The sequence below is a fragment of the Sinocyclocheilus anshuiensis genome, unplaced genomic scaffold (assembly GCF_001515605.1).
Source record: "Sinocyclocheilus anshuiensis isolate Anshui unplaced genomic scaffold, SAMN03320099.WGS_v1.1 scaffold2630, whole genome shotgun sequence".
NCBI classification, from domain to species: Eukaryota; Metazoa; Chordata; class Actinopteri; order Cypriniformes; family Cyprinidae; genus Sinocyclocheilus; species Sinocyclocheilus anshuiensis.
The window spans coordinates 297452-320256 of NW_015537938.1; the positions used below are offsets into that span (position 1 = coordinate 297452).

The following is a 22805-nucleotide window of genomic DNA, read 5'->3' on the forward strand; positions in this document are numbered from 1 at the left end:
TTCTGTCATTGTGAGGAGAGAAAAAAATATGCTTTCCTATGAAATCAAAATGGTGCACAATGCTTGGGTGCTATTTGTGTAAAAAAAACGAGGTGTGCATGTGCACAGCTGATAGCAGCTACACTGTCTAAGTTTCAAGTGTTTTTTTTGTTGCATGAATGTAGCAGAACGGATGTGTGCATCTGCGAACATGTGTGTAGAGGCGTGTACGTCCTTTGCGTGGCTGTGGAGGCGTGCTTATGAACATGTTTGTGTGCAACCAGAAGGCCAAGAGGAAATGTCTATTTATTCCTTCTATTCTCCAAGACCGATCTGGAAATCACAGTAAATTCACAAACCATTGTTAACACTTGAAGGCGGTGCTTTGCGCTCATGTGTTTGTGAGTGCTCTGACAGAAAATAACCGTGCTAGGAACAACTCCGGCCAAAGCAGGCATGCTTTTTCACTCTAAATCAGCCTCCACACCCCATCACACTCACACAAACATACATACAGTCAAACACTGCAATAGTAATGGTCACTGAAACTGCACTCTGACTCATCTACAAACGTAAAGGAAATGCTTTAAGAGAAACAGGAAGTGAACTGTGGGTCACGGGGCTGAATGACTTTAGAAGCTATGCAGATCACGCTATAGGAAAAAGACTAAATAAGTGGAATTCTATTTCCTTTTGTCACGTCACCGGCATTCTAGAAATGCTGACAAAAAATACATTGCTTTAGAAATCTGAAAACTAGTGATCTTGGAAAACACCTAATGTCTTGCTAACTGCGGCTTAGCTGCTTGAGCTCTGGTCCTAAATCTTTGCAAATAATGTCTGGTATTTGTGTGCCAGTCTTGCCGTACCCGCCAATGGTGACATAAATCCTCTAATGGCTAAAGAGTCGGGCAAAGTCCTGCTGGCAGGCAAACCCTGCTTGCCAAATGATATGAAAGTCACTTGCCTCAAGCAGTAGAATTATAAACAACTAGTAAATGGATGACTCATACTGGATTTCATTCATTTTGTTTTTATAAATTATGCTTATTATCAATATCTGTCTACATTTTAATCATAAATATAATTGTTTTAATCATAAATGTAATAATAAATTATAATTTTAATTATGCTTATTCTATTTATTATAATTTATCTATCAATGCAAAATAATTAATCATAATTTATGATTATTTTATTATGCTTATTTTAACACTATCTAGGCAAAATAATTATTAATCATACATATAATTGTCATCTATTATTATAATTTTAATTATGCTTATTTTAACAATATCTATCTATGCAAAATAATTGTTTCAATTATAAATATAATCACAAATTAGGATTATAATTTTAATTATGCTTATTTTATCAATATCTATACATCTATGCAAAATTATTGTTTTAATTCTAAATGTAATCATAAATTACCAATATAATTTTATTTCATTATGCTTATTTTGTCAATATCTATCTTTGCAAATAATGGTGATTCAATCCTAAATATAATTATTATTATAATTTTTCTTATTTTATCAATATCTATGCAAAATAACTGTGTTGTAATCATAAAATCCTAAATGCTAAAGCCTCTAAGTGCCGTCTGAAATTTTCATCTAAAATTAGCATTTTTATCAGGCTCCTATGTTTAGCTTCAGTAATTTTATTCTAATGGCAATGTATAGGTCCTTTTCAATGCAATTAATCTAAAATAACAACATAAATATAGGAGCCTGCTAAAATATGCTCATTTTAGAAGAAAATTTCAGACGGCACTTAGAGGCTTTTGCATCTGAACTCTTCATATATTCATAATTTCTTCTATACTTGCTGTGTGTCAACAACGGTCTGAGCTATGAAAGTGCAACCGCTGTGCAATAACATTTTCTCGATGCAACCTTCCGGTAATTAAAACATCAAGCTTAACCTCTTTCCTGGGTGACATATAAGGGGTAATAAAAGTTTACAAGGGCATTTGATATGGAGAAGACTGAATGGGAATAGAGAAAGAGAGAGTTATCCTGACCATAGTTAACCTTTGCAGTCTGGTTAAGCTGTAAGTGGGTTAGGCTGTGTGCATCTGATGCATTCTGAGCCTGATAGGGTCTGCACACAAAGCAAGACAGAGAGGATGAGGCTGGAGTGCTGGATGAAATTTAGCTTTCCTTGGCCCCTTGATATCCAGAGACACGAAGTACATGCACACACGTACACTTCAGTTGTAAATTAAGTGGACTACTTGTTTAAACTTGCTCAGACTTGTGCCAGATTCACATACACAACAAAAAGAGGATGGCGCTACTGTGTATAAGACGCTAAGACACTAAAAAGATACCTACTGACTACTTTTCCACTGACCCTGAACATGACAACAGCCCAGCAGAAATGCTTCTGTGTGTCCAACAGGAATATATTTAGGGAGACAGTCCTTTATGTAACCAGGTCCACTGCACACTCACATATTAAGTGCCTGACTGGGAAAAAAACATAGGAAATTGGCATGACATTTTAAGTGGTGACAGGAGTTTGTGACATGCTATGATACTGTGTGTTAAAGGAATAGTTCATCCAACAATGGATCCTCTGCAGTGAATGGATTCCGTCAGAATGAGAGTCCAAACAGCTGATAACAACATCACAATAATTCAGATGTAATCCACAGCACTCCATTCCATCTTTTAGCATCTTGTGAAGCAGAAAGCTGAGTGTTTGTAGGAAACAAATCCATAATTTCTTATGTTTTTCTTTTAAAATCAGCTTGTATCATTATCATTCTGATGGCACCCATTCACTGCAGAGGATCCATTGGTGAGCAAGTGATGCAATTCTAAATTTAAAAAAAAATTCCAGTGAAGAACCAAACATTCTCATCTGAAGGAGAGTAAACTTTAAGCAAATTTACATTTTTTGGTGACCCATTCCTTTAAAAAATAATCCGTTTGTGAAGGGGATTATTATACGTCACACATCACTGTTTCTGGGACCAAACGCTCCTTCAGATCCAAAAAGGAGTCACCTAACAATCACTCAAAAAATCCAACCACATAGAAATGCAGTAGAAACACTTAAAACACCTTAACAACGGCATAGCAATGCCCTAGCAACCTGTACAAAAGGCTCAGCTGTCTCTAAATCCCGGATGATGCTGACCAATCAGAATGTTCAGCGCGGCTGCAACATCACCACGGGAGGCGGAGCTGAATCACAGGCTAGAGAGAGACGCAGCGCACGTGAGAAGATGGAGAGTTTGGCAGCTGTATTCTAGTTCATTCAGAGTTACTTTAAAGACATTGACTTCGAGTTTATACTGGGTTACAGTGTGCGTACATGTGAAAAAAAACACATACATGTATACCCACAAAGTCTTCAGTAAATCAGACATCAACCAACTCCATTGAGTGCTTCTCTTCAATTCAGAAACCATCTCACTCAGTCCTGACAGACTGCCTACTGTGTTTCACACCCCCATAATACAACCAACGAACTCATTAATTTCACAACCACTCATGACACCCTAACATAACACTGTACCATCATGTCTACAAATTTTTTTTTTTTAATTGTCACAACAGAGGACCATTAAAATTAACATTCCTCAAAAGAAAACCCTCAAAATTGTGAAGAACCACAGTAAAATGTATACTCTGTATTATACATTCACATAAAATTTCAACCTGTGATTTTGATATAACATCCATGTTATTTATCACATTACGCAAAGTTGTTACTTTTCATGGGATTATGTGCAAAACAGTGAAGTATTACAATAATCTAGATGGTAATGAGAGCATATTTAAGTGGATTAACATTTTTCTCTTTCTCTCTTTCTTCTTGTATTTGGTATTTTTTGTTTATCTACAAATGTATGCAACATCTGCATGTAGGAAACTCAATAACATATTTATTTATGCTTGTTTGTTTTCAGGGCTTTATAATGAAACCCTCACATACCAGGAACCGATGCTACATGCCACAAGGTGCAACTGGCTTTACAAACAACAAACCAAACAGACTTTACAAGAAATAACGCTGAAAGAAATTGTGAGCACAGTTACGCAGTTCAGAAGGTCCCAGGGGTGCCCAAACTCGGTCCTGGAGGGCCGGTGTCCTGCACAGTTTAGCTCCAACTTGCCTCAACACACCTGACTGGAAGTTCCTAGCATGCCTAGTACGAGCTTGATTAGCTGGTTCAGGTGTGTTTAATTGGGGTTGGAGCTAAACTCTGCAGGACACCGGCCCTCCAGGACCGAGTTGGGCACCCCTGTATGACATAAACCCATTGTGTGAAAGTAAACATCCACGGACAGCAGGAATGCGGTAACCTCCTGTGGTTAGTAATGGACCATTTCTTCTAGTTTCTAAAATTTCTTGTAACTACAAAATAATATTATTATGTGGTTTTCGGTGCTAAATAAAACAACACAAAATGCCTGGCTAACGTGTAACGTACTAACGTGACACACGTGCTCGGTCTCGTGGTATTTGTCTCCCCCTGCTGGTAAAAGCGGGACAGCGCTTAATGGGCGTGGCTGTCCGATGGAACCCGTCTGTATAATGGTTGGGTTTGGGGCGTGAACTGAATGCCTGAGCGAAATACAGAATACAGAAGTATTCAGAATCTCTGAGTACGATTTCAATTCCTGACCAAAACGGAATTATTTTTTTAAATACGATTTTAAAAGGAGGCTTAAGACCACATCACTAGCTTAAAACACAACATAATAGTCCATTTAAAGAAGCTGAGAACTCACAATGACGATAAAAAAAAACATAATAAATAAAGTAAAATTACTGCATTCGTGCACAAACCTTGCAGTGAACTAAACTGAACAAACGCAGACGCCCTACTCTTCGATCAGATTTAATAGCCACTTGTTATTCTATACGTATTCTTGTTATTCTACACAAATTCGCAAAGTAAGCCCATGTCCACCACTCAAAAAAAAAACAGACCATGTAATAAATCGGACGACCAACACCTTTCAACAGTGAAAAATCTGCAGCACCGACATTTACCAGCAGATGGCAGCTTTACATAAATGGAAAAACAACAACAATAAAATAAAAATAAAGTCTTGCAGATGCAAACTTGCATTGAAATCTTCTTTGATAGAAACGTTCATGTAAATTAATACAATTGGAAAGTTTAAAAGCCATGGAACCAACTTTTTAAACATGCTGTTAAAAAAGTAAAATAATACAATGATGCAATTAAAATATTTTAATTAGATCTAAACATAGAAGGAGCTGTATACAGAAAAGGTGTATAAATCATGTACATTTACGTGACCATAATAGTGCAAGTGCCATCATGCTGTAGAAATATTATTTATATTATTATTAATAATAATGAATGTTATTAATATTTAATAATTAAATATAATTACATATAAAAATGTTATAATGAATGAGATTCTATTCTTATAGTCTACTGGTTTTCCAATTATTTGAAAAAAAAAAAAGAAAAATGTAAATAAATATTCCAAAGAAAACAGAACTGAGAATTTTGTTTTTTACTTTTTTAAATTTATGTGCACAGTATTATTCTCAGTAATAACATAAATTGTTAAATCAACTAAAAATATAGCAGTTCAATGTCTCACAAAAAAAACCCCACATCCCCACATTTTTATCAATTTACTTTTTTAATATATATTTTTTTCCTTGAGTTTTATGGTTCTAGGAAGCTAAATGTATCACCCAAAAAGCCAAAATGTGCTGAAAAGCAATTAAATTAATCAAAGATAGACAAACAGGTTTTCAGATGACTCGTGCTGTTCTTTGACAAATCACCATTTTTCACTTATAAGAGATTCAGGTTTGCAAATTTTCCTAATCTAGTCTGGTTAATAAGGTGACCTCGCCTGAACTTTCTCAATACTCTGAAGCTAACACAAAACATTAACACATTTTTACACTAATATTTAGAAACAGAAATATAATTTTTTGATGTAAAATATGATTTTAAAATCAATTAATAGAGATTGCACTCGCAAGCAATGAAACCTCTTCCCAATTAAATATTTTAGAACACAATGTATTCACTATAGAAAGAGTGTCTTTTTGACATTGTATTAAATTGCACTAATGTTCCAAGCGCATGGCTTTTAATCTAATGACATTTTCTTGATATTTTTCATTACCTTGGGAACCCCGGATGGGCGACTCAGTGATGTGTTAAATCACATCGTTAAAACTATTTCCATACACGAGCCAGAGGGGTCGCTTAATTTACACCATGCCCAAACCACAGTAGGAAGGCAAGACAGCCGCATCGTGTCATTAGAAATCAAGGCTACTGAGTCAAGAGGGGTGCAGCCTCGGCGCGTGGAGTCACCGTGGGAACCGGAGACTGACAGGCGGACAGGGGAGGGGACTCTGTCCACTCAGAGGCACTCTCACTGTCTCTGCTCTGAATCATTAATTCGGCGTTATAAAGGAGCGTTATCAGGCGGCGGATGGTGCTCGTTCAGCGCTAGGACAGAGCTGACAGTGGTGATGATGGAGGGACAGTGCAGCCGCTGTAAGATCGTGGTGGTCGGTGACACTCAGTGTGGAAAGACGGCGCTGCTGCATGTGTTCGCCAAGGACAGCTACCCAGAGGTGAACGCATCATGCTGTTTATCATTAATACCTATAGTACTGTTAAAAAACAGGAAATAAGTTACTAAATATGATGAACGGAGTGATGATGAAAATAGTCAGTGTGTGTGTTAGAGTAGTAGAATAATAGTATGACTGTTTTAAACCAATGAACGTAGGTTGCATTAAAAGTTGTGTGATTTAAGTTCGAGTTCAATAAACTGCATGCGTGTCTCTTAAGGGACTGGTCACACTAGAGTGTAAATGGATAGAAAGATGAGCAGGAGCCTCGCGTTTCTAACTTGGCACGGAGGCGTTCACTGCATGAGACGCTGAAGTGAGACTGCTAGGAACCAGGGTGCGAATTAAGATGGTCTCAAAAAATATATAGGCTAATTAAAAAACACATTTACGTATTATCTTAACCGCGTTTTCATATAACACTTCACTGCAAAACTATAAAAGTTATAGGCGTTTTACAAGTTAGGGCCATATGCAAATTATAAAATTATAAATGTTTCAAATTAGACTAGACCAGGTTTTTTGGCAACTTTTTAAATAAGAAAAGAATGAAAAATATATATATATATAATTTGTAAATTGTAATAATAACAACCAGCGCACTGTAACGCTGTGTCTACACCGGACGCGACAGTTTAATTATTGGTAGGGTTAGTTTAGGGCTAGGGATAGGGTTAGGTCTATGTTTTGGACAATAATGTTGATCCAGGATCAACAAAAACTGTTGATCCAGGAACATGTCTTACTTGGAAAAATCACGGCGACCGTGGACTAAGTATTATGATTTTTTTCATTGCAGAATTACGTGCCCACAGTGTTTGAGAACTACACGGCCAGCTTTGAGATAGACAAGCACCGCATCGAGCTGAACATGTGGGACACATCAGGTGAGATCCGGCTTGGCATCAAAATTAAACAGTTTCTCGGAATATCATGCTACATACTACACATAATATTTCTGCAGTTTGTACTGTACATAGTAAGCAACATTGTATTTACCTATTTTTGAAAAATCCTACTTTTACCAAACGGTGCAGTACAGGTGCATCTCAATAAATTAGAATGTCGTGGAAAAGTTCATTTATTTCAGGGCATATGGTTGTATACTATATCACTTGACATGAACAAGAAGTCAATGTGATTTTGAAGCTTTATCTTTTGACTCATTATCAATTAACACTGTCAAAAGACATATTTGGATTGAAACGTTAAATGTGCATGAATCATTAACTCACCCTCATGTTGTTCCAAACCTGTATAAGTTTATTTCTTATTCTGAACAAAAAATAAGATATTTTAAAGAATTTTGAAGAACCAAACAGTTGTTGGTCCCCATTGACTTAGTAGAGAAAGAAATATGGAAGTCAATGGGGACCATCAACTGTTTGATTACCAGCATTCTTCAAAATATCTTCTTTTATGTTCAACATAAGAAAGAAACTCATACAGGTTTGGAACGACATGAGGTTGAGTAAATGACAAAATTTTAATTTTTGGGTGAACTATCCCTTTAAATAAACATGCTTGTAATGCAGTCAAATATAATGACAATGTACTCTCTCTCTCTCTCTCTCTCTATATATATATATATATATAGGCTTATTAGGCTATATTAAAATCCATATAAAATCAGGCAGTATGCACAAGGTAGTATACTAGTATTCCAGTCCAAACATAGCCAGTGACTGTGACTCAAGCATTGTGCTCTTTAGTGGCGTCAAACTGATTTGGACAGTCTGGGAGTGTACATTTTGAAGCGTCTGCATGGATAGATAAACAGATAGATGCAATTGCAAAAGTTCTACTGTAACAAATCCTGGTGCCAGTCTCGTCTATGCATGGACACGGTTCATTCCTGTCCCTCCTGGCTGTTGACCGCTCCCATGGCCTGGCTGACCCCTTGTGAATTTGTATGAGAAAGATTGAACATGGCTTTTTGGTTCTCTGGAGTGACTCACAAGAGAATGTAGTTTCAGCAACATTTTCTCAAATATGTGATGTCTGAACTACAAAGAGTCAGGAAGCAGAACTCTCGCTGCTTTGATTTAACAATACACAATAGACATTCAGGATTTATGAATACAGAGTAGAATATGATCCTGTTATATTGCTCTTGAGTTGTGGACTGTATCTGTGGGTGAGATCTCTAATATAAATGGCTTTGTGTGGATTCAAGCTTCTCATCTATAACGCAACAGACCAACAAGTTAGCCAGAACTCAAGTAATATGTTCAAAGCTGTGCATGCATGTTTAGACAGTGCTGTCAGTGTGGATTTTAGCACACTTGGTGTTAAACTACACCACTGCTGACACACTCGTCCTGACACACGCTTCAGGGGTTTCTCAGCAAGCGTGACCCATAAATCCCCCGCTCTAGGCCTCTGCATGTTTCCCCACCCTGCTATAAAAATCCTTTATGGGAATTTCTTTTCTTGTCACCTCCATTTTTAAGTTCCTATGGGAATGTTTTCCTCTCCTGCTGTTGTTGTTGGTCTGTAGAGTTGTGCTGGGTCAAACTGTAACCCTGTCGAGAGTAAATCTTCACTTTACTGTAAGCGCTCTCATACCAAGGTCTGAGTCTGTTTCAGCGTGGACTGTGTGATAATAAAGTTCAGCTGGTTATGAACTTTATCACTGTTTAGAAATGTTGTCAGTAAGCCCTCTTGACAACAGCCAGGCACCCAGTAGCTTTGTGTGCAAAAAGTATATGTGTATTTACATCTATTTTATTGACCGATACTGTCATAACAAAGTGACCTAAAATGATTCAATCTGTAAATTGGTGGAACAACTTAAGACGAAATTTAATACAAACAGAACCAAAGTATTTAAATGCTAAACTGAAGCATTTCCCAATGTATGGCCAGATTGGCCTCATACATTAAATGTGACCCTGGACCACAAAACCAGTCTTAAAGGGATAGTTCACCCAAAAATGAAAATTACCCCATGATTTACTCGCCCTCAAGCCATCCTAGGTGTATATGACATTCTTCTTTCAGACGAATACAATCGGAGTTTATTTAAAAACATCCTGACTCCAAGGTTTATAATGGGAGTGGATGGTATCCCAAAATTTGAATTCCAAAAAATTGAACCAATCCATTATAAAAGAAGTCCACACGGCTATGGGGGGTTAATAAAGGCCTTCTGAAGCGACGCAATGCATTTGTGTAAGAAAAATATCCATATTTACAACTTTATAAACCTTAATCTCTAGCTTCTGCTAACTGTCATAAACGCATTTAAGAGAGAGTGGTGTCCAGCGGATGACGTAGGTTTAGCGTAAATGCGGTGATGAACGTGGAAGTGACGAACGTGGAAGCGCAGAGGAGAGAGCAAAACAAAACACCGGTCACGAATTAGTAGTAGTATGATATCACGCTGTTTAATTTAAAGGGATAGTTCACCCCATGATTTACTCACCCTCAAGGCATCTTAGGTGTATATGACTTGCTTCTTTCAGACAAATACAATCAGAGTGATATTAAAAAATGTCCTGGCTTTTCCAAACTTTATACTGGCAGTCAATGAGGGTCGAGATTTTGATGCCCAAAAACATGCGTCCATCCATCCATCATAAAGTGCTCCACACGGCTCTGGCGGGTTAATAAAGGCCTTTTGAAGTGAAGCGATGTTCTTGTTTAAGAAAAATATCCATATTACTTTATAACTTTATAAACTGTAATCTCTAGCTTCTGCCAACTGTCAAATGCGTGTTCATTCCAGCAGATGGATTCCGTAGGACGTAGGAGGATTTTGATATAATCCAAGAGGACACTGGTTTTCCTTTGCTGTAAACAAAACTTGTTTCTCGCGAGACTAGCATATTCTCACCGGAGCTTATGCTACGTGCTACGTCATCCGCTGGACGCCACTCTCTCGTGAATGCGTGTATGACAGTTAGCGGAAGTTAGAGATTAAGGTTTATAAAGTTGTAAATATGGATATTTTTCTTACACAAACGCATCGCTTCGGGAGGCCTTTATTAACCCCCCAGAGCCATGTGGACTTCTTTTATAATGGATTGGTTTAATTTTTTGGACTTCAAATTTTGGGCTACCATCCACTCCCATTATAAACCTTGGAAGAGCCAGGATGTTTTTTTTTTTTAATATAACTCCGATTGTATTCATCTGAAAGAAGAAAGTCATATACACCTAGGATGGCTTGAGGGTAAGTAAATCATGGGGTAATTTTCATTTTTGGGTGAACTAACCCTTTAAGTAGCACGGGTATATTTATAGCAATAGCCAACAATACATTGTATGGGTCAAAATTATCGATTTTTCTTTTATTAAGTAAAGATCATGTTCCATGAAGATATTTTGTACATTTCCTACCGTAAATATATCAAAACTCAATTTTTGATTAGTAATATACATTGCTAAGAACTTCATTTGGACAACTTTAAAGGCGAACTTTTATTTTTTTGTACCCTTATATTCCAGATATTCAAATAGATGTATTTCGGCCAAATATTGTCCTATCCTAACAAACCACACACCAATGGAAAGCTTATTTATTCAGCTTTCAGATTATGTACAAATCTCAGTTTCAAAAAATTGACCCTTATGACTGGTTTTGTGGTCCAGGGTCATAAATGTGATTTCTGTATCAGTTGTGCCACCAAATGCATTTCAAAAACAACGGCAATGTTTGGAAATGCATACTAGCATACTACTCTTGCTATTTCTGTAGTATGTATACTCTGCAAATTTTCTATGCATAGAATACCCAGATGACCTTCTACATTTGAGAAAATGTGCAGTATACAACAGAGCTCACTGCATGAAACACTGTATCCCACAATGCAATGAACTTGACTTGACCTTCCATCTCAAGCGTGATGAACGAGCCAGACACAGAATCAGCTATAAAATATTTTTCTTGACAAATGTTAGTAGGTTTTTCAACCAAAGTTGGATTTTTTTCCCGAATTGACTACTGGTTATTGTTGTCTTCAGCTGGGATAAAAGGAAGCATTTTTACATAAAAATAATTAGCTTTAAGTGCGAACAAATATGAACAAATCTGTCTCTAGAAGTGAGCTAAGTCTGATTTTAAAATGTCACTTTAATAAATATATTTAACAAATATATAATAATTTAATAATAATAATTTATGCATTTAGCAGGCGCTTTTATCCAAAGCGACTTACAGTGCATTCAGGCTATACATTTTTTACCAGTATGTGTGTTCCCTGGCAATCGAACCCACGACCTTTTGCGCTGCTAACGCAATGCTCTACAACTGAGCCACAGGAACATGTACTATATATGTACTATCAGTTTCCTATTCATGATATTATTATTATTATTATATACATTAAAATAATAAATATATTATTAATTAATAACAATGATAATAATAAGATAACAACTGCATATAGTTGTCTCTGCACATTAAGCTGAATTCCCTTTCGAAGGGTATTAATATGCACCAAACTAAAATGCATGTTTTAAGTAAAAATATGTACCTTTAAGATTCTAATATGCATCTTTTTAGATCTAAATAAGGGTACCATGCCAGTAATACTTTTGTACCATTTTTTTCCCCTAAAAGTGTGATAAAAGGAAGTATTTTGACATGAAAGCTACAAAATGATGTAACTGTGGATAAATCTTAATTTGTCACAATGTCAAGATTTGTTCCACGACATTCCAGAGCTGTGTGACTTACTGTCTTCTGTGGAATGCAATATATACATTTTTACGTCATTAACACTTTTTTTCTAGTCCACTATAAACATTCTACTAACTATAAGTAACTTTGCAAGTACATGTCAACTTATTCTACTAATCTACAAATATGCTTAATAAGCATCATTTATAATAAGTGGACATGGCATCCCTTGAAGAGCACACTCTGTAAAGCAACTTTCCAAACATTAATAAAACACAGTGGCTCTGTCGACGGTGGTTTAGTTAAAATCGCTGAACATAATGAGTCTTTGGTCATTGTAATATTGCTTAGGTCAAAAATAGCGAATACCAAATGCACGAGATGCAAAACACTGGTGAGGTTACCACTGTGTCAGTCATCCTAGTTTTGAGTTCTGTTCCATACACACAAGACTGTAATTTTGGAGATTCACTCACATATTTAAATGTGGTTGAAACGCTACAGTGTGTATGTGGCCACTGATTCCTGCAATTCCTACAATTCCTGCACACTGGTAATCATATTTTAATGCAACATTTCAGTCATACAACCTTCAGGCATTGTTTCTGCCAGCATAACATCCTTCTTTTCAGTTTAACCTTTTCATGCATTGCCCTTAGGCCTGTTTAGATCTAGAAAAATGCAAACATAAACACATATTCACACAGGTAATCATGCTGTGTCTCTGATGGGTGTTAATGAGGTGTCTGTCGATGTTTGTGTGAGCATATGTGTGCTGCTACTGAGCTAACTGACACTCTTGTGCTTACGGCTACATCTTCAACAATCTGTAATGACATCCCATAGAGTTCTGCTTCATCCACACACACACACACACACACACACACACACAGCTGCACAGCTGGCGAGAGGTGAATCTAGGGACTCGAAGAGGAGAATGTTTACTGGCACACATTCAGGTCAGCGTTTCATACAGACACACTGTTCTTAACAAGTCACAAATTATGTTTAGCACTACAGACGTAATCACAGTAATAATGTCTCGAAAATAAACAACCGGCCGAGAATTCTATGGAGACATTTAACACCCACTGCAAACAAGACAGGAAATGTTTGTTTTGTTTTGTTTTTTCATGGCGTGAATGTTTTTGGATTGGCTGAGGAGAGTGACCAACTTCAAATTATTAAATAGAAAAACAGACAAAAAAGACAACAAGAGTGTTAAGAAAAGAGCACACACACATACAAATACACACAGGCTGAGATGCGGAGCAGCTGTACAGTAAACACTGTTTCTCTGTCTGTGTGTGTGTGTGTGTGGGTTTATCGAGCTACTTGGGGGCAAATCTGTCCAGAGAAGGGAGCTAAATCTGGTACGAAACAAATTTGACAATGTCCCTTTGGGGCATTTGTATGAAATAATAATAATAATAATAATACATTATTATTATTTCAGACATTATTACATTAAATTTTATTACAATGTTATAAAAATAATTTTACCTTTTGTTGTTATTATTACTCTTTGGTTAAAGAGATTTCCCCCCTCCAAATGTGTCAAGAAAAAGCACTATATACGTAAATGTCATGCATTATTATTATTATTATTATTATTATTACATGGAATGCATGGAATACATAATAATACAATAATTTATAAATATTAATTTCCCATTTGTTGTTATTAGTACTACTCTCTCTCTCTTTCTTTCTCTTTCTCTTTCTCTCTCTCTTTATATATATAATATGAATGCTTGAATCATTTTTATGAAAGGTTAAAGGTGCAAAGTCGTAAAGGTTTACTTGTTTAGAGTATGGTTAGGGTTTTGGTGATTATTATGGGGTTTATATAAAAATAAACAACAGAAGTCTATGGTATGTCCTCATTTAAATAGCTAAGTAAACAAGTTTATTTTAGAAGCTGTTGTATGGAGAACAGAATAAAGTGCTTCTGTGTCCCTGTGGACTAGCACACTCAACTTGGCGACAAATAACAAAGAAGCAATATGACGACAGAAAATGCCTTTTTTCATTCCAATCTGTCTCTCTGAACACTTTTATTAGTTTCGTCTTATCCTTATTTACACTCTCATCTAGGAAATTAGATTTGACCATCTTTCCCTGGCTGTGGTTGACAGACCTGCCAGAGGGGATTGTGGGACATGCAGCTCATAAGGTGGCTCCTGAGGCCATGCAGCCCATAATAACTGATAGCTTTGATCAGCGCTTCAAACACTCATTGTCACTCTCTCTTTCTCTCCCTATCGCTCTCTGTCTATGTCTGAATTTGTGTCCTCACTCGAGGGAAGGACAGAAGAGTGAGAGATGAATGCAAAGTTCGAGAGAGGAGATCAGGAAAGACAGAGTACGCCAATTTTAGACGGTGGCATTTCACAACCCCATTCAAAGTACTGAGTACATAATGTGAATTTTCTATATGAATCCAAAAATATTATGAGCTCACCTTGACCGTCTTCTATTTTCAACATCATAAATGAGCGGGAAACTGATTTTTCCACACTGCCAAACAAATTAGCCAGTATTACACAAAATCAAATTAATAATGGGTTTAATTTCTGTGATTATGACTGGACAATTAAACATGCAATTCAGTGAGGTCATGTGACAACAATAGCATAATACTGTACTAATATGCTACTGTAATAGAAATGTATTATAGAAATGTAGTATAGTTAACTAAAACTAAAACCATAGAAAACATTTTTGTTCACTGAAATAAAATAAATATTCATTAAAATATACCTTATTTTATTTCAGCCTGTTTTCATTTGGTTACTTTTTTCAGTTGTCTTTTTAGAGCTGTCTTACAGAAGCATTTGGATTTATCTCAAATTTGATGAAGTTTGCATCGAGTCCTGTTTTTTCCTGTTTATTACTGTAAAGCTGCTTTGAAACAATCTGTATTGCATAAAGCACTATAGAAATAAAGGTGACTGCACTTGACTGAACCCTGGGACAAGGGTGGTTTAGAAAATTCACAATGTGCACAGTATACAGTATACATACTTTATTATGCAGAATTAGTATGAATGCTAATGTTAAAAATGCTATTCCGAACACAGCCAAAGAGAAAGAATTTACTGTGCTGGAATTAAACTGACCTCTCCTCCCTGTTCAGGCACTCACCACTGTAGAAACATCAGTCTTTTCTATCATCTGCCCTGCTGTATGACCCACTGTACATAATTTATATGTGCCACAACATTCGCAAGCGCCATTAGCAGTGTTTCCCCTTTGATTTGAACATCAGCTTTATCGTAATGAAGCGTTTTCATCCTGACCCCTCACTGTGCTTGTGTTCTGCAGGGTCCTCGTATTATGATAATGTACGGCCCCTGGCGTATCCAGACTGTGATGCTGTGCTCATCTGTTTTGATATCAGCAGACCAGAGACGCTGGAAAGCATCCCTAAGAAGGTCAGAATCTCCTCTTATTTCCTTTTTTCTTTTCTCTTATCCTAAAAAAGAGAAATATCAGTATATACATGAAACAGTGCATGTTGGAATGACATTATAAGCTGTAGTTGTAAACACGCACATACTTGCAGCATTTTAGTCTCTCGCTGGGAAAACACAATGTAATTGTCGACTAAGAGAAGTTTTTGTTTGTGGGTGTTTAGCAGTGGGAGGATGACGGCATTGTGGATTTACACAAAAACACAACCTAAACACAGATGCCAACAATTATGTGGTGATGAGGGTGTGAGCCTAGCACTGAAGGGTTTCAATGTGTTTTTTGAGTTGATGTCTTTTGAGTATATGTCTGGTGAGAAAAAGATATTCAGATGATATAGGAAAAAGAGTGGGCAATATTATGAATTATTCCATGGTCTGTCTGAATACTGGATTCTGATTGGCTGGCAGGTATGCAGTAAAACCGTTTAATGCACAGGTAGTTCCAAGTCAGTTTAATCACCATTCCATATTAATGTGCTGCTTTAATTGATGCACACAAACCTTCAGACACCACTCGCACACAAACACACACACACACACACGAGAGAGAGAGAGAGAGTGACTGAGCGAGCGAGTCGGAGATTGCAGATCGCACATAAACTTGTCAATGCTTCCCCGCGATTTTTATTAATAAAATAGCCTAGATACTAGTTCGCTACATTATATTCCTCAGCAACGAGGTTTTTGAAGTAATTAATTGTTTGTAGAGAGAGACGCGCAGACGCAGCATGCAGGTAACGCACACACAACTGTCATATCTCTCGATCGATAATTAATTTAAATAAATGCTATAATTCATTAAAATAAATGTGATCTTACAGCACTATTTCATCTCTGTTTCTGATTTGAAACGGGTAGAATGCTAGAGCTAACAAGCCGTAACTGACGAAAATAACTGTTCATTTTACCCATTCTGTCAAATATTGTGCTGCAAAGAGCAATACTAGTTTTAACTTATCTATAACTTGGCAAATGACCATGGAATAAGCGCTTCGCGTCGGGTGGTTTTTGGCCTCCACTTCGTGCATTTAAAGGGGTCATATGATGCGATTTCAAGTTTTCCTTTCTCTTTGGAGTGTTACAAGCTGATTGTGCATAGATAAGATCCCTGAAGTTGCAAAGACTAAAGTCTCAAAACCAAAGAGATATTCTTTATCAAAGTTAAGACTCTGCCACGCCATAATGATCTTTAAAAAAGCATCATATGACCCCTTTAAAATCCTTTAATGCATGGCAAACTGTTGATTTTCCTTTACATATCACATATTTATATCACAGAAACGGTAAACACTACCATTTAACGTTAGAAGTTTGTGGTCAGTAAGTTGACCAGAGGTCAGTAGACACGATTAACTAGTAGAAATTTGACAACCAGTAGACGTTGCTTTGCTACATGGTCACAAAAACTTATCATTTGCACGTTTTTACACATTGCCGTTTAAAAACAAGTGATTTTAAGTCGTTGAAATGCAATCAGCGTCGAAAGAGAACTCATTTTGCAGTATGCGTGTGCTGTCTGAGAGGCGCACACGTGAAGACAGTGCTCATATGAGTATTGCACAGAGTTATTTTGCCGCTTTATAGGGCTTGAACTGTTAAATACACACTTGTATGTGTCAAAATACCTGTCTTTGAAAGCATCCTTGTAAACATAGTAATTTGTGTGTAATGCCTCATTCAGACTGTCAGCCCAAATCCGATTGAAATCCGATCATATTTCGATGATGGCAATGGCAACAAACTACATAATATCTGATTTTTGCAATCCGTTTTGAGCGACATTCATATGTGGTTTGAATTTCCTTTCAAATCACATTCCTAGAAATCCGTTTCAGTCTGAACTGGTCAGATCATATTTAGTGTGCTTTTTCATGTTTTCAAGCCATGTAAAACGTGAACACGTCAGACGTTTTGTAGAAAACATGCTGAACGTCTTTGCAGAAACAAGATTGTGTTGTTGCAAACTGCAAGTCAAGAGGAAAAAGACAATATATTGCTAGTATACGCACCTCTTTGAGTTTTGAAGCCAGCGGAGACGGCAGCACGGAATAAAGCCGCACATTCCAGCTTCCTGCGTTTCTGTCGCTGCCTCATAAAACGACATGCATAATATTAATAATCCAGTGCGACGGCAACATGTTGTCCTGTCGTAAGACAACATCTGTATTGCAAACTGTATTGCTGTTGTTGTTCTTTAGCGTTGGCATAACAACGCAATGGCATTGCCATAGAAACCAACACACATTCCGTAAAACGAAAGAGCGCTTATGGACACACAAATCAGATATGAACAGTTGTGATACACTGTGTGGACAGTCAGTTATTCAAACCAGATTCCATCCGGATATGCACAAAATTGGATTTGGGCTGACAGTCTGAACGAGGCTTATCAGTATATATTTGATCTGGGCAGCTCCTAAAGTGACAGCAGTCTAATATTCTGTCTGTCTGTCATTCATGTTATACTTTTGATTACTTGATTCAATGTATGTAGCATCATTTATTTGTTTACATACTATAGTTTTTTATCCTACTGCTTGTGATTAGTTTCTTATTCTTATTTAATTGCTGACTGTTTACTTGTCTTCAGTGAGCTCGTTTTTTTTTTTTATTTAGGCTAGTATTAGTTTTTTGTGATATTGACTTAATATCACATTAAGATATTTGATTAATTTTTTTTTCTTATTTAAAGCAAAAATAACCATGTGATATATATCATTACCATGAAATAAAATTACTCATATTGTGATATAAGAATTTGGTCATATCGCCCACTCCTAGTAAGTTTTATTATTATTTTTAAAGAAATTAATGCTTTTATTCAGTAAGCATGCATTAAATTGACCCAAAGTGACAGTGGCATTTTATTATTTTATTTTTTTTTAGAATTGTACAAAATATTTTTATTTCTATTTTTTTCTATTTGAACTTTCTGTTCACCAAATTAAATGTATCACACAAATATTAAGCAGCACAAAGGTTGCCGACAGTGATGACAACAAATGTGACACTAGAACTGACGTAATGATCCTGAAAATTTACCATTGTATCACAGGAATAAATTACATTTTAAAATACATTAAAATAGAAAACAGTTATTTTAAATAGTAATAATATTTCAAAATATTACTGTTTATATTGTATCTTTAATCAAATAAATGTAGCCTTTGTGAGCATAAGAGACTTAAGAGAAAAAAAACATTAAAAAGTCTTACAGAAGCTAAATATTTGACTTTTTTTTTTTTGTAATTATAAAAGAGTGATTTAATTTTGATGTAATTATCCCGAAATTTCTCCAAAAGCCTTTCATCTCTAAACCATCACTGTTGTTCTGCTAAGCCTTGTTACAGCAGACACACTGAATGTCTACACCAATGACTTCAGCATCTCACCTCTGAGGCCACTGAGGCGGAGCTAAAGGCCGTTGTGGAATGTTGAGAGGCAGGCGGTGACCTCCGCTTGGCCAGTTAACGGTGGCATTTAAGGTTAAAGATCACAGCACTGTTTGATGGATGGCTGAACACATTCAGAACCTGTGAAATGGTGCCATAGCTGAGATAGCTGAACCTTTGCAGGGGCTGGTGAACAACACACACACAAATGCACCATGCTACATCCATAACTGGCTTTGGATGGTTCTGCATTAGCAGGAATGTTCCTGAAAGGGTCTTGTCAGGGTCATTTTAAGCTATGTTGATGTAAAAGGAGATTTCAAGCTGTTGTTGTTTACTATGCTGTATAGTTAATTGGTTAAAAACTGTTGTAAATATTGTGCAATTTGATTTGGATGTGCATGAGTGTTAGTGTTTGTAAGTAATCATACAATTACTGGTCAAATTGCTTCCCTAATTCTCTCTCAGATGTCTGCACAACTATATTATGCACTCATTATGTGCACATAAACTACAAGGAGCAAAAGCAATGTGCCACAGACTCACTGTATCACAGCATAAACAACTATTGCAAGTATCGACTATAAAGTGAAATAAAATATTTAAATGTTACTTACAAAATTTAGCTATTGCATGCATTGTTAAAAGCTGGTAGAGAAGGAAGAAAGGTACAGTTGAAACAGTAATATTGCAAAATATTATTACAATTTAAAATAACAGTTATTTGAATATAATGCATTCCTGTGATGCAAAGCTGAATTTCCAGTATCATTACTCCAGTCTTCAGTGTTGTCAGACTCTGTTCCATGTTTTGTGTGTCCTGCTCCCCATGTGCCTTCCCATGCCCTTATTTGGTTAGTTTCCTGTTCCTCCCCTGATTACTTGATCTCTTGAAATTAAAGTCTTGTTAAAGTATTCTCCAGCGTCCCCTCGTTCCTCATGTGTGTGCATTGTGACAGAACAGCGGACCTAAACTGAAAGTAAGCGGCATCCCTTCCCCGTGTTTAATTTCCGTGTTTTTGAAAGTTTTTTTGTTTCCTGGCTCCTGATCCCCAGTTAAGCCCAGGGAGGGCTCCTGTATGCTGATTTGCTGCTCAAGAAATGTTTCTGATTATTAATGTTGAAAACAGTTGTGCTGCGTAATATTTTTGTGGAAACCATGAGATATTTCTTCAGGATTCTCTGATTAGAAATAATTTATTTAATTTGATCAATTTCATGCGTTCTTGCTGAATAAAAGTATTAATTAAAAAAAAAAGTGACCCCAAAATTTTTAACGGTAGTGTAGATCAGTAGGTAGGTAAGTAAATGGATAGATTTGATCTAAATTTGACTTACATATGACAGATTCTTTCTTTCCTTCTTTCAGTGGCAGGTGGAGGCTCAAGAGTATTGTCCTAGTGCAAAGTTGGTGCTGGTTGGCTGTAAGTTGGATATGAGAACAGATGTCAGCACCTTACGAGAACTGTCCAAACAGAGACTCATACCTGTCACTCATGAACTGGTGAGCATACATACGCTCACACACACAGGGGACTGGAACATTAAGAGAAAAGAGAGATTGTGTTAGGAGGACATTAGTGTTTATTCAACTGCTGCTGCACAAACATGAGAACAAAAACACATACAGTAGTATTATACAAACATGCCTTTACATAGTCTGGAAGTCTGCTAGCAAGTTAACAGTACAAATATACCTTGTAGACTGTCAATTCAAGATCAAAAATAGATGTGTGCAAACTGTTAAAATCATTTAGGAGCATGTTTGCAAATATATATATATTTTTATTCAGTTTTATTAAGGTTAAGCCCTGCCTTCCTCAATGTCTATATGAAAATGCTGTTTAAAATATTTTTAGATGGAAGTATAGAATCTCACACTGCAGTTGACTGATGGCACAGTTTGAAATGTCATGTAAACTGCTCTTATATTGTGTTTGAAACCATTTCTTAAGCGCGCACAGACACTAAAAGAAAGCTCTATAATTACACACAGAAACCGAACTACAGAGAGAGCAGTAGAAAATATTCCCTCTATTGCGTCAATGCTCTGAGCGGGTCAACTCGCTGTAACAACATTTCATTATAAAACACCTAGTTCTCTCTATAATTCTGCTCTGTAATGAGAAGAATATACGTCACTTCACATGAAAATGGTGCAATTCTATGTCCCACTACGTTTATTTTTAAAGCATTAGAGGCACAAATTACATGTTTTTATTGTGAGGCCTATTAGATCTGTTCATGTACTTTCACTGACCTTTTGTTGTAGAAAAAAAAAACGACATTTTAGCAGTTTCATGTATTTGTGCACCCTTTTTGAGAAAAAAACATTAGCTGACATGAACAAAAAGCGCAAGGGAGGGGATGAAAAAACTGTGTTGTGGCGTGTTTATTTTTGCTTTGACATTTGGTTCAGTTTTAGCTGTAATTCATATGAACACCAAAAAATAGTTTCCATTAAAGCGCGCGCGAGAGAAAAGAGTGACAAGGAAATTGAAAAATGAGAATGTAAATTCTCTCTGATATTTCTGACACGGTACATTTAAGCTGACTTGTTTCTTTCCGTCTATCAGGGAAGCTCACGAGCACGCGAGCTGGGCGCAGTTGCATACGTGGAATGTTCGTCCCGAATGTGCGTGAACAGTGTCCGAGACGTCTAAGACAGATTCTCTGTATTTATGAAAGAGTCATATTGTCCCATATTTGGCCCATGGGATTGTACAGCTGTGTGAATACATTATACAGAGGAGTTCTATTTATTAACTTCAAGTTTGCTTTTATTTGTTATCATTGTGGTATTGCTTTGCTGATCTAAGTGTCACAAACTGTGTAAAGCAGATGCAAAAAGAATTAAAAAAGGGTTTGGATTTTTTTTGTGTGGACAGTTTCAATTTACCTTTACTAAAAAGACACTTCTTTTTGTTTTTCAGTGTCATGCTTTAATTTTCTCTCTTGGGTCACACTTCTCTAGAGAGCACAGATCTGTAGCAAGCTCATTTGTGTGAAACTAAATCCCTGGAATTCTGGAGTTCTGAGAATCTTTCCCCAGCTTTAGCCATGATTAGCATTAGTGTTAGCAGAACAAAGACATCTGTGACTTCTGCTGTTCACTCCTTTACATGTGTGACAGCACCATCAGTCATGCTCCGTGACATTACAAAGACTTCATTCACACTATAGTGAAGCACCAATGCAAATGCTGTCTAAGGATAGACGTGGTATATTTTTCTGAGGCAGAATTTCTGAAGTTAATGTGGGAAGTTGGAGTTTTAGGTTACATACAAGGGATAGTTGGCCACAAATGAGAATTCTGTCATTATTTAATCACCCTCATGTCATTTCAAACCTGTATGACTTTCACTGTATGGATTAAAGAGCACAAGGACATTTTCAGTATATTTACTTCTGTGATCCACAAAAGAAAGTGAAGTCTTGCAGGTTTTGAATGACATGGGGGTGAGTAAATGAGTAAATCTGACACATTTCATTGTTGGGTGAACTATCCCTTTGAACTCTGTTGATTGCAATAGAAAATAAATTCAACATGTCATTCAGTTTGTAAAAACAAGCTCTTTACGTAATGTTTACTCATTTTGAACAATGCCGTTACAATGACAGTTCACTGAGGTAAAACATCACACTGTATAAACGTTACAATACACAGTTTCAAAATACTAGTGTGTTAAAATCACTTATCTGTGCAACATTGTGGTCCAATGTCAA

The 22805-nt window shown here is 36.5% G+C and overlaps 1 protein-coding gene across 1 annotated transcript; it reads left to right on the top strand.

Moving 5' to 3' along the window:
• Positions 1-6224: 6224 nt before the first annotated feature.
• Positions 6225-21961, top strand: LOC107660720 (rho-related GTP-binding protein RhoN-like). Its single transcript, XM_016450120.1, has 5 exons — positions 6225-6585; positions 7385-7472; positions 15539-15648; positions 20449-20583; positions 21656-21961. The coding sequence occupies exons 1-5, from the start codon at positions 6481-6483 to the stop codon at positions 21740-21742; spliced, it is 525 nt and encodes a 174-aa protein (XP_016305606.1). The 5' UTR covers positions 6225-6480; the 3' UTR covers positions 21743-21961.
• Positions 21962-22805: the final 844 nt, after the last annotated feature.